General features: G+C 59.8%; 3 protein-coding genes across 3 annotated transcripts; 2 read left to right on the forward strand and 1 right to left on the reverse strand.

Moving 5' to 3' along the window:
- Positions 1-59: 59 nt before the first annotated feature.
- Positions 60-4,055, reverse strand: GGTG_09234 (hypothetical protein). Its single transcript, XM_009227078.1, has 4 exons — positions 3,308-4,055; positions 3,013-3,177; positions 702-2,932; positions 60-575 (listed from the first exon to the last, which is right to left on the reverse strand). The coding sequence occupies exons 1-4, from the start codon at positions 3,446-3,448 to the stop codon at positions 326-328; spliced, it is 2,787 nt and encodes a 928-aa protein (XP_009225342.1). The 5' UTR covers positions 3,449-4,055; the 3' UTR covers positions 60-325.
- A 489-nt stretch (positions 4,056-4,544) lies between these two features.
- Positions 4,545-7,793, forward strand: GGTG_09235 (interferon-induced GTP-binding protein Mx). Its single transcript, XM_009227079.1, has 3 exons — positions 4,545-4,807; positions 4,867-6,003; positions 6,075-7,793. The coding sequence occupies exons 1-3, from the start codon at positions 4,723-4,725 to the stop codon at positions 7,631-7,633; spliced, it is 2,781 nt and encodes a 926-aa protein (XP_009225343.1). The 5' UTR covers positions 4,545-4,722; the 3' UTR covers positions 7,634-7,793.
- Positions 7,794-8,734: 941 nt separating this feature from the next.
- Positions 8,735-9,103, forward strand: GGTG_09236 (hypothetical protein; the record flags this gene model as incomplete). Its single annotated transcript, XM_009227080.1, has 1 exon — positions 8,735-9,103. One exon carries the CDS (start codon positions 8,735-8,737, stop codon positions 9,101-9,103), a length of 369 nt encoding a protein of 122 aa, XP_009225344.1.
- Positions 9,104-10,967: the final 1,864 nt, after the last annotated feature.

Genomic DNA, 10,967 nt, shown 5'->3' on the forward strand with positions numbered 1-10,967 from the left:
AGTCCATGGCTGCTCCTCTAGACAAGCTCACTAAGCAGGATGATGCTGGAGGCTATGAATGGAAATGAACGACTTGAAACGCATTGGTATCGCTAGAGGGTCTGTCTGCTGCTAAGTATGTGCTAAGAAACACAGGAAATCCAGGAAGCCACCGTCGAAGACGACGGCAATGATACATCACCTCCCAGCCCCGAGTCTGTTATTATGTCATTCTTCATGTCTTACCCAATCCTTCCCACGCCTCCTCTCCCCGACCTCGATCCAACCCCGGAGGATATTACGACGAATGAAATTTGCCTAAACAGACGCCACCTCGTATTCACGGTCAGCTGTCCCTCCACACGTGCGTGTCACCTAGGCTGAGCGAGCTGGACGTACTACCGCCCCCGCCTCGGGCCAGGCCGCCGCCGTTGCCGCCCGCGCCCTCGCCCGACACCAGGGACGGGTGGCGGTACTCGAGCTCCGGGCCGAAGGACTCGTCCCTGTAGGGGTCGCCGCTCTCGGAGCCGGCCTCGGAGGGCTGGGGCTCGGGTATCATCGGGGGCGGGTCGTCGTAGATCCACGGCTGCTCGAGTCTGTGTGTGTTGCGTGGGGCGCGAGCCCGTCATGTTAGTTACTTGCGTGAGGGAGGGAAGGGTAGATTCGAGAGCAAAGGCCATGTGTGTAGGAGGGAGCAAGAAAAGGGAAGAAGCTAAACTTACGGAACGACAAGGCTGGGGTTGATGAACCGCAGCCCCCGCTCCCGGTCCTCGTCGACGGTGCTCATCCTCCGTAGCATGCGCCTCCTCCTGCCGGCGCGCACGACGAGGTCGTGGGACGGGCCCGGCGGCGGGACGGCCGACTCGAGGTCGTCGTCGTCGCCATCCCCGTCCACGATGGCCTCCTCGCTGCCGCCGCCACCGCTGGCCGCGCCGTCGCCGTCGCCGTCGCCGTGGCGGTGGTGCTCCTCGCGGCGGATGCTGCGCAGCGATATGTACTTTGTCAGCGGCTCGAAGCGGCGGCGGAAGTAGTAGCTGTACCAGCATGTCACGACGAGCAGCGGCAGCACCAGGATGGCGCACACGTAGGCCGTCTGCAGGGCCAGGATGCCCGACATGACGGCCTGGAAGATGAGCAGGCCGAGGATGACGCGGTACGAGATGATGCGCCAGGCGCCGCCCGTGGCGTGGCGGGGCGCGTCCATGGCGTAGAGGAGCTGGTACTTGTAGGTGAAGTAGCCGAGCGTGAAGTAGACGAGGCCCAGGATCAGGACCAGGTAGCCGTCGGGCAGGACGCTGTAGACGAGGCACAGGATGAAGATGAGCAGCGCCGTGGGCAGGTAGAAGCCGTAGCTGAAGATGGGCGGCTGCTTGGCCTGGGCGCGGTCGCGCGGAGTCTTGGCGAGCAGCCGGAGGAACGGATATAGGAACACGGACCCGAACTCGAGCAGGCGCACGGGGAAGAGGCCGAGGCCCTGGAGCATGATGAAGTTGATGTAGAAGTTGCTGAGCTTCTCGATGGAGAGCGCGACGTGGCGGGTCAGGAGCGTGATGTCGTGTATGTCCTCCTGCAGGCTCGACCAGAAGCCCGTGGCGGTGCCCGAGACGCTGAAGACGACGAAAATGTTGAAGAAGTTGAAGAAGAAGTTCTTGGAGATTATGGAGAGCTCGACGTCGCCGCGGCTGAGCTGGCCCTGCTTATGCGAGAGCCACTCGTACAGGAACGGCACGGTGACGCTCAGCAGCGACACCGTGCTGGTGGGCAGGCCCGTCTGCACGAGCGCCTTGATGGTTTGGTGCTGGGCCAACCACTGCGACAGCGACGGCCAGTACTCGTTGATGGTGCACAGGCTCAGCAGTGTGCCGAGCCAGGCGACGGGAATCAACCAGATGACGGACAGGGTGCCGACGCAAAAGGTGACGAACCACGAGCTAAGCCGACGGCTGCTGCGGGCCGTGTACGTGTTGCGCCAGACGACGTCGGCCGGGGCCGGGGCCAGCTTGGTCAGCAGCTGGCCGGGCCGCGGGTCGAGGAGGGCCTGGATGGCCATCTGGCACGCCGCGATCGAGTCCATGGTGACGAAGGCGATGTCGGCGGGCTCGTAGTGCTGCCTGCGCGCCACGACGATGCGCCCGTCCAGCCGCCGCAGCTTCTCCTCGTAGTAATCGATGGCGTCCGTCTTGCGGTTCCGCAGGCCCAGGAAGCCGTACCAGATGCGCGTCGTCGGGCGCTCGCGCTCCGAGAACTGGTGCGCCGCCGACTCGCCGCCGAGCAGCCTCCCGTTCTCGCCACCCGCCTCCTCCTCGTCGGGCGAGGAGCCGTTCATGTCGGCCAGCATGGACCTGCTGTTGTTGCGGCGCATGGCGTCGTCAGGCGTGTACATGGGGGACTTCTTGCGGAAGTCGGCCCACGCCTCCTCGAGCTTCTGGAGGACGGCGGCCCGCTCGGCGACCAGGCCGTCGAGCTCCTTCCAGTCCCTGCAGACGGTCACGCTCTCGACCTTGCCAATCTCGAGCTTCTCGATGAGGTCCTTGAGCTTGCCCTCGGTGCGCAGCTCCTTGGGGATCCCTGTGATCCTGAAGGTGCGGTCGGTGATGGTCGACTGTGTGCCGAGATACTCTTGGCGGATGCGGATCATCTTGAAGGTCTCGGAGTTGAGGAACCAGATCACCAGGAAGGTGAAGAAGTATGTGAAGACTAGATAGGCCCAGAGGTAGCCCATGTCCGGGTTGAAGCTGGTATCGGGGTTGGACTCGTTGAACGCATGGGCGTAGCCGGGGTAGCCATAGCCCTTCCTCGACGACTGCTGCCAGAATGCGTGGTGTTTCTTGTCCGATCCGTCGCGCGACCCGCGGCTCTTCTCGAAGCGGTTGTGGATGGGTGCCAGGACGGCGCCGGCGAAGAAAAGGAGGGTTAGGAGGATTCGGATCGCCATCTTGAAGAAGGAGAGGAACTACCGTGAGGACGGATATTAGCACGGCGTCGACGCAGCCAGGGGCTAGTTTGGCTGTGAATTTTGGACGTGGAACGCACCACATAGGCATCAAGCCCCGCGCAGGAGAGGACCTGGTCCTCTGTTATCCTATACAGCGCCGGGATCCATCCAAACATGGAGTCGGGGAGTGGCGGGAGCCCGACGGCAGGATCGAGGTGTCGCTTTCGGGCGGCGTATAGGGACTTCCATCGTGGTCGCAGGATCTAGACGGCGGTGGCGATTATTAGTCTTGCCCACAGCAAGCAGGATGGCAACGGCATGCGGCCCTCGAAACATGGAAAACGGTGTCGCGGGGTCAGGGGCCGGTCCGCGGGCCTGGACGCGGCGACTTACACAGAAAGCGAAGAAGGCGGTAAAGCCCAAGGAGGCGGCGAGCACGGCCTGGACCTCGATGTCCTTGGTGCCGGGCTCGATGGCGTCGTAGCCGTCTTTGCACTTGTCGGAGTCCTCGACGCCGGCTATAAAGACGTCCATCGTGGCTGGTGTGGTGCGCGGCTCGGCCGGCAGAAGGCGTGAGAGCTTCTCGGAGCGGCCAGCAGCAGCTCGTGTGGCTTGTTTTCCGGCAGAGCAGAAACAATGCGACGGCCTGAGCCAGGGGCAGCACGCGTAGCTGACTCTGTGAAATGACGTTATGTGGGGAGGCCTCTGCACGTGCGGCAAATGTAACGGTCTTAGCTGATGCACAAGCCACGGCCGCCACACGGGTATGTCTTTGGCTTTTGCTGTCTGGCCTCTGTCGTTTCGGATACGCGGAGGTTATTCTTCATCCGGGGGAAATGGCACTCAAGCGGGCGTCTCATGGCTGTTGAAGGGCAGCCTACTGCTATGTCATCTCTGCTCAGGCGCCTGGGACTCCATGTCCACGCATATGAGCACCGCCACCTTATGGAGCTTGTGGCTGGTGTTTTTTTTTCTTTGGGCCTGGACACTTGGGGTGTCCCGGCAAAGGAAGCCTGCCTTGTGTCGTCGATTCACATCATCCCAACCTCAAGCAGTCTAATACTGCTTGTTGCCAGGCCCCTGAATCAGCATTTGCATGGTACCACTGTCCATTCGCATCTATAGTGGTGTTTGGTCGTGCAGTAGTGAATGCGTTGGTGTGACAGCTCGTGTGAGCCTCCACCGCCGCTAAACAGGTGACCACCATTGGCTGCCCAGAGCGTTGGACGCGTCCACAACTCGTCATCGGTTCCCAGGCAGCGCCACAGGCAAGTTGGCCAACAGTGAGGCTGGGCGTTCTCCGAGTTGCCCCTCCATCACGGCTCTCGCTCTGGAACATGCAGGACAGGGATGTGAAGCAGAGCGCTGTTGGGTAGTACCGGTAGTCTGCAGACGACATGCAGGGCGAAATATTGCACGGTAACTTTCAGATGGGCAATGGCTTCTTCACTTGGAGGCCGACAGCTGCTGCGCCGCCCCAGCGGGTTTGACCCGTCGACTCTTGGCTCGGCGCTTGCCGATGCACGCGGCTTTGGAGCACACCCTTGTCCCGGAATTGCAGCCTGGCCCCATGTCCTCCATGGCGGGCGCCCCATTGGGCTCGTGGTGCCCTGCTTGAGGCTGTGTCGCTTTGTGCATGTGCGTGGCGACCGTCACTGACGCCCAGCTGGCGCGTATGGTACGTAAGCCAGTGGCCAGGCCGCTTCAATAAATATCGTCATTCCGCCCAGTCTCTTGACTGCTGCTCGTTGCGCCCAGCTTCCGTCTGCTTCTCTTAGACACAACCATAGCCTAGCGCAGCAGCAGCCATGGCCGTGAAAACTCTGGACAATGCGCTGAACACGCAGGGGCTCGCAAACGAGCAGCGGTCCCTTATTGACCTGATTGCAAAGTGTGAGTTTCGTCTTGATATCCTCGCCTCCAAATGTTGGCTGACCATGAGGAACGTCTAGTGCAATTCGCACAGCTCGACAATGTCAAGCTGCCGCAGATCGTCGTGGTGGGCGACCAGTCGGCGGGCAAGAGCTCGGTGCTCGAGGCCATCACAGGCACACCCTTCCCCCGCGATGCTGGCGCATGCACACGTTTCGCAACCGAGATCCGCATGCGCCGGACCGCCCAGCCCAGCCTCAAGGTGGCCATCATCCCGGACAAGAACAGGCCGTACCGAGACCAGGAGGCCCTTCTGCGCTTCGGTGGCTCTGTCGACTCCAACACGCCCTTCGACACCATGATGCGGGCGGCCGTCGACCTGATCGCGCCCAAAAACATCCCTGGCCGCTTCGCCGCACGTGACATCCTCGTCGTGGAGAAGCAGGGGCCCGACATGCCTCTGCTGACCCTCGTCGACCTGCCGGGCCTTGTGAGGAACGCCAACAACGACCAGTCGCTGGACGACATCAGCACCATCGAGGCCCTGTCGGACCGCTACATGAAGAGCTCCCGCACCATTATCCTGGCCGTCGTCGGTGGCAACTCGGACTACGTCCAGGCGCCCATCCTCACCAAGGCCCGCCATTTCGACCCCAACGGCACCCGCACCATCGGCGTCCTGACGAAGCCCGATCTCACCGAGTCCATCGGGCTCGAGGACAAGTTTATCGATCTCGTCTGCAACAAGGACCAGCGCAACAACTTCAAGCTCGGCTGGTATGTCCTGCTGAACCCAGGCCCACGGGAGCCCGGCCAGGCATGGCCAACGGCTCAGGAGAGGACCCAGCGCGAGCACGAGTTCTTCACCAGGGGCCGCTGGACCGCCATCCCCGACAACATGCAAGGCGCCGACGCCCTCCGCAAGAAGCTCAGCGAGCAGCTGCAGCGCCATATCGGTCGTCACCTGCCCGTTCTGCGGCGGCAGATCCAGAAGTCTCTGGACGAGACCGACGGCGAGCTGAAGCAGCTCGGAGAGGGCAAGGACACTGTTGAAGAGATGAAGCTCGAGATGGTTGAGATGTTCTCGGAATGCAAGGAGCTGGCCATTCCAGCACTGCTGGGTTTCTACAAGAATCCCCCTAGGAAGAACTTCTTCCGCTCGACGGCGGACCCCAACGGAACACCCGCACGCAACCTACGCGCAAGAGCTATCGAAGGTGAGTCTTATACATTCCAGCTGGGCTCTTCCCAACCCTCGCACAAGACTGATGACCCCTACCCAACCCAGAGAACGAAAGATTTTCCCACAGGGTACGGACCAACGGCCGCAAGTTCAGCTTCACGGCGGTCAGCACATCTGCAGCACGCCGCCCCATGCCATCCGCGGATGGGCAAGACCAACAGCCGCAGCGTCCGCCCGACGATCCGGCCAGACGTGAATTCGTCGACCGTGAGGTCCAAGGCCTGCTCAAGCAGATCCGGGGTTCCGAGTTCCCTACAGACCCCAAGCCGAGAGCTGTCTACATGCTGTTCCAGAACTTCTCCGAGAACTGGCCGCGGCTGGCACAAGAGCACAAGGACAACCTGGGTGTGGTTTGCAGCGAATTCATCGGCGAGCTCATTGACTTTGCTTGGCCGGAGCGCATGCGCGAGCCCCTGACCCGGCTCTTCGTCGAGCCCGAGCTCCGAAGGCTGATGGACAAGGCCCAGACCGAGCTCGAGCTGCTGACCCAGGACATGAACCTCGAGATCCAGCCCTACGACCCAGAGTACGAGGAGCGCCTGCAGCGGTGGCACGCCGACAACACCTCCCCGGAAAGCGGCCGACGCAGCTACACTGAGGCCGAGGAGGTGCTGGAGAAGATGCTCATCTACTACGAGCTCTCGGCCAAGACCTTCATTCGCAACGTCATCACGCAAGTGGTTGAGCGCCACCTGCTCGGCGGCATGTACACACTCTTCAACGCCGTCGCCGTCCTTTCCATGGACAACGTGACCGTCGAGGCTATCGCGGCCGAGAACAGGGAGACGCGCGACCGCCGCCAGACGCTCAAGGCCCAGAAGAAGGCCATCGAGGAGGCGCGCGACCTCTGCTCCAGCCTGGCCATGCGCCGCGAGTTGAGGGCCTACGCCGAGGAGGATCGGGGTCTCGAGCAGGACACGTCGGATGAGGAAGATGGCGGCGGCGACAACAAGACTCCGACCTCGCCCCGCCACTATCAGCCGGCTCCCCAGCAGGATAATGCATACACGTCGCAGACAGCCCCGACCTCATCTCGCAGGGCTGTCCGCAGCTCTCAGCAGTCGAAGTACATACCGTCACAGCAGAATAACCAGACTGCCTACCCACAGCAACAGCCTCAGCAGCAGCCTCAACAGCAACAGCAACCTCAGCCGCAGCAGCAGCAGCAGCAGCAGCAGTGGCAGACTGAGCACCGCCAGGGCAATCCGTATAGCTCCAGCGGCGCCGGCGGCAGCTACCAGCCCACCCCGATCGTGCGGACCCCCGCCGCCGCCGCGCCCGAGCCGTCGGCCGACGACTACTACGCAGCGAGCAGCACCAACAAGGCGCCGCAGCAGGCCCCGCCGCCGCCCCCGCGGCCCGATAAGGTGCGTTCGGCGCAGACCCTCGAGCCCGAGTCACCGGCCGCCTCTGACTCTAGATACCACCACTCCAGCGCGGGTAGGGACGACGGCTACAGGTCAAGACCGACCTCCAGCAGCAGCGCGTACGGCGCGGCGCCCGATGCGCGTGTCCCGTCCACGTCGGCGGCCCACGAGGCGGCCGACTACATGCAGAGCTCGACTAGGAAGTACCCCATAAGGAAGATACTGGGGCGGGGCTGAGTCTTGGACCAACTTGGAGCATGACGGACGTCTCGAAAGGCTAGGCTTTCCAGGTGGCTTGTTTAACTTTGCGCGTCTCTATGGAGTAGTGTCTATTAGTGTTTTATCATCATTAGCGACATAGATAGACTCGGCAATATTCCATTTCTCTCTCTCTCAACTTGATGCTGTCTGTCTCATTTTCTCTTCTCCGGCTGAAGCACACGCAACCCATCTCAAGGGAGGCATGATGCAACTGGCACTATGACGTAGGTAGTTGCCTTGCGTCCTCTCAGGAGAGCATCGAAGATGCTGGACCACGAGTGACCCACAAAACTGTGCCTGCTCCACTGCCACAAGGCTCTGATATCAAAAAGAATTCTTCTCGGAGGGCAGGCCCGTTCCTAAACCTGAACTTTTCACCATACTACTTGATCTTGCATCAAAGCACCCTCTCCTGTTTCCGCTCCAGTTCCCTGCACTGAACAGTGCAGCATGGATCCTGCTTGAGGCTTGCTTCAAGCAGTGAGAGGCAGATCAAATCACCAGCGGGCTTCTTTGGGGGACTTCGCCGGAATCCGACTTCCCCGATACCCCTGCTGACATTCCACCGTATCTTTCATAATACTACACGCGATAAAGCGAATACCCGCTCATATGTCTTGTGAGCACCCTCTAGTGATTCAGCTCGCGTCCTGTAATGACGAGGAGCATGAATCCTGTTTGCGCGTCGGTAAGTACTAGGCCGCGCAAATAGCGAGAGGAAGATCAAACTTCCAGCCTTAGCCAAAGAGTTTTGCGGGACCATAACACGCATCATCTCTTTTTGTTAGGCTGACAGCCCTCTCCCTGGTGTCTCGTACTGAGGCAGAAGAGGGTGTCTCATGATCATCACCACGTAGTATAGTAATTAGCACGGCAGATAGAGAGGCGAGTGATCAAGAGAATCAAGAAGCAGATTTTTGTCCACGGAGAGATCCACGAGTGCCATGTCGAGAAGAATGTCGTGACGAGGAAAATTTTAATATCCCCGCCTGGTCGCTCTCGTCCCCGTGGTCGGGATGCGCGTTCTGCTCCTGGGGGAGAAACGCGTCACGGCCACCACGGCCGGAGCCCGCCTTCATGAGCCTGACCGAGGGTTTCCCTGGAGACCTGACCTACAATCATTGTACTCTGGTTCCTGTAGCGCGATATGCTCTCTTTGCCGCTCTTGGCTGGCTGCACCGCCATCACCAGCTCATCGCTCAAGAGGCAACATGCCAGTACTGCCGGAGTGGCTGGGCCGTGTTTCACAGCATCAGGGACGGACCACGATACATGTCTGAGCAGTCAGTGCTAGCCTCAGAGGCTTCAATAGCTACGCGCCAGATTAGGGAGTTCATGCCCTCGCCACGCCAGTACATCTCGTCGCGTCTGCGCTTGGCCGAGCGGCGACATCGCGCCCACAGCGGACACGCCATGGGAGGAAGACGCTACGTAGATCAGCCCTGACTTCCTGAGGCGCCAATTTCGAGATTTCATTTTTATGTCTGTGCCGTAGATGACAGCCTCAACGTATCTCGCACATGGCCCGCCAGAGACCTGGCAGACATACCACGCCATGCGTGGGGCATCAACACTGCGCACCACATCACAGAGCTCACAGCCTCTCCATTTCCAGCAACGTCGCATCTTCCCCGTTGAAAGCAGCAGCAGGCAAGCCCACCGCCACCACCACACAGCGCCAATGACTACCAGGCTATGCTACATTGCGTGACATCCCGGCCCAGCCGCTCCTACGCCATTATCAGACCTGCAAATTCCGCCATCTGTGCCACGAGAACCATCGCGCCTTCCTTGCTGTGGCCCGAGCACGAAATCTCTATCCATCACTGCGGGATGGTGCGGCAGGACTCGACGCCAAGTGCAGAAGCTCTCTTCTTCGTGCCCGGGGCAAGCCCCAAATCACAATGAAAAGAATGAAGAAGAATCCTCGAAGGATGATTGGGTTCCAAAAATTTATTTCCGAAAAATAACGATACTCAATGACAATGCTATTTAAGTATCCAAAAAAAGTAATGATGCATGAGAGGGAAAGGAAAGAGTGAAAACCAGAGGCAGGGTGAGAGGGAGTCGAGGTATATATACCCGGCGAGGACATGGTCCGTGCTAGTTGCTGTTGACATTATATTGCTAAAAGAAGACACCGACACCGACAGACCGCCTTGGCTTTGTCCGGCAGAACTCGGCAAGCGCTGGGGCTCAAGAGGCTAAAGAGGACAGGGAGTAGGAAGGGCAGGGTGGGTCTCGGCCTCCTCGAGGGCTAGGGCCTGGAACTGAGTCTGGGAGGGAGGAGCGGGGCATTGGGGGACGGCGGTAGAAGCACTTCGAACGGCGGCTTCTGGCTCACACTACACTGGCGTGCCGTTGGCTAGTGATCGGGCCTGGATATGCCTACACCTCCTTTGCTTTGCCTTTCCCTAAGCAAGCAATACGTCAGTTGTCCGTCCCCCGTTGCGGAGTAGCTCCATGGCAATGGTGGCTCTGACAATGATATTCATATTTGGGTGATGGGATATTGCTACTATCACAGCATAATGCGTATGGCCACGTCTAAAGACCCGTGGACAACCGCGCGTTGTTTTCCAGTAGCCTATCCCGCATGCGTCCAGCCAGCCTTGCGTTTTGCATGCTTCTCAAGATGTAGACACCGGCTTGGTCCGTGGAAAATGTCTCTAGCGCAGGCCGGGTCGGTATATTAATCCATATATTAATATCTACGCATCTATGAGATTCCTCCACTGTCAAGTATCCCCATGAGATAGTATCACACAAAGGAGCATTGCAGTTCCTCCTCCAGCCTGTCACGGGGCTAGCCTGGTGGCTTGAGTGTGCCTTCCCTTCTTGTAGGGAGCACCAACGTGATCCATGTAAACCGTGCGTCTTTGCTGCTCCGGAGCGCCCTCAGGCCTGCAGCGAGAGGGGGTGGGGCAGGGATGTGGGAACTGACGGGAAGAAACGCACAGAATCGCTGGGTGATTTGGGTCAGAGAGGGGAAGTGTATCAACGTCTTCTTTTTTTTTTTCCTTGCTCCCTCCTCACCTTCACCACCACGACTGAGCCTTCACCGCCACGACCGAGCACCATTAGAAGTGAGTTGCCTCCGACCTCCACGCGGCCTGCGGATAGCCATTTTGAGAAGCACTCCATCAATAGCAGATTGCTAAACTTGTTCGCTTCCACAACAGTCCCTTCGAATATCCAAAATGTCTGCTCCCGTCGGCTGTGAGTCCCGTATCCCGCCCACGCTGCTTTTGATATCGGCATTACCGATAGTTTTCCCCATCTGTATCAGGCCACTAACGCTTAGCCGATG

This window comes from Gaeumannomyces tritici (assembly GCF_000145635.1).
Source record: "Gaeumannomyces tritici R3-111a-1 unplaced genomic scaffold supercont2.5, whole genome shotgun sequence".
Classification (NCBI taxonomy): Eukaryota; Fungi; Ascomycota; class Sordariomycetes; order Magnaporthales; family Magnaporthaceae; genus Gaeumannomyces; species Gaeumannomyces tritici.

Excerpts from the sequence above, each read along its gene's own strand:
- GGTG_09235 (XM_009227079.1), top strand. The coding sequence starts at position 4,723 with ATGGCCGTGAAAACTCTGGACAATGCGCTGAACACGCAGGGGCTCGCA. Across the intron at positions 4,808-4,866 it reads TATTGACCTGATTGCAAAGT|TGCAATTCGCACAGCTCGAC; the intron begins GTGAGTTTCGTC and ends AGGAACGTCTAG. Across the intron at positions 6,004-6,074 it reads ACGCGCAAGAGCTATCGAAG|AGAACGAAAGATTTTCCCAC; the intron begins GTGAGTCTTATA and ends TACCCAACCCAG.
- GGTG_09234 (XM_009227078.1), bottom strand. The coding sequence starts at position 3,448 with ATGGACGTCTTTATAGCCGGCGTCGAGGACTCCGACAAGTGCAAAGAC. Across the intron at positions 2,933-3,012 it reads CGGGGCTTGATGCCTATGTG|TTCCTCTCCTTCTTCAAGAT; the intron begins GTGCGTTCCACG and ends TCCTCACGGTAG. Across the intron at positions 576-701 it reads AACCCCAGCCTTGTCGTTCC|ACTCGAGCAGCCGTGGATCT; the intron begins GTAAGTTTAGCT and ends CAACACACACAG.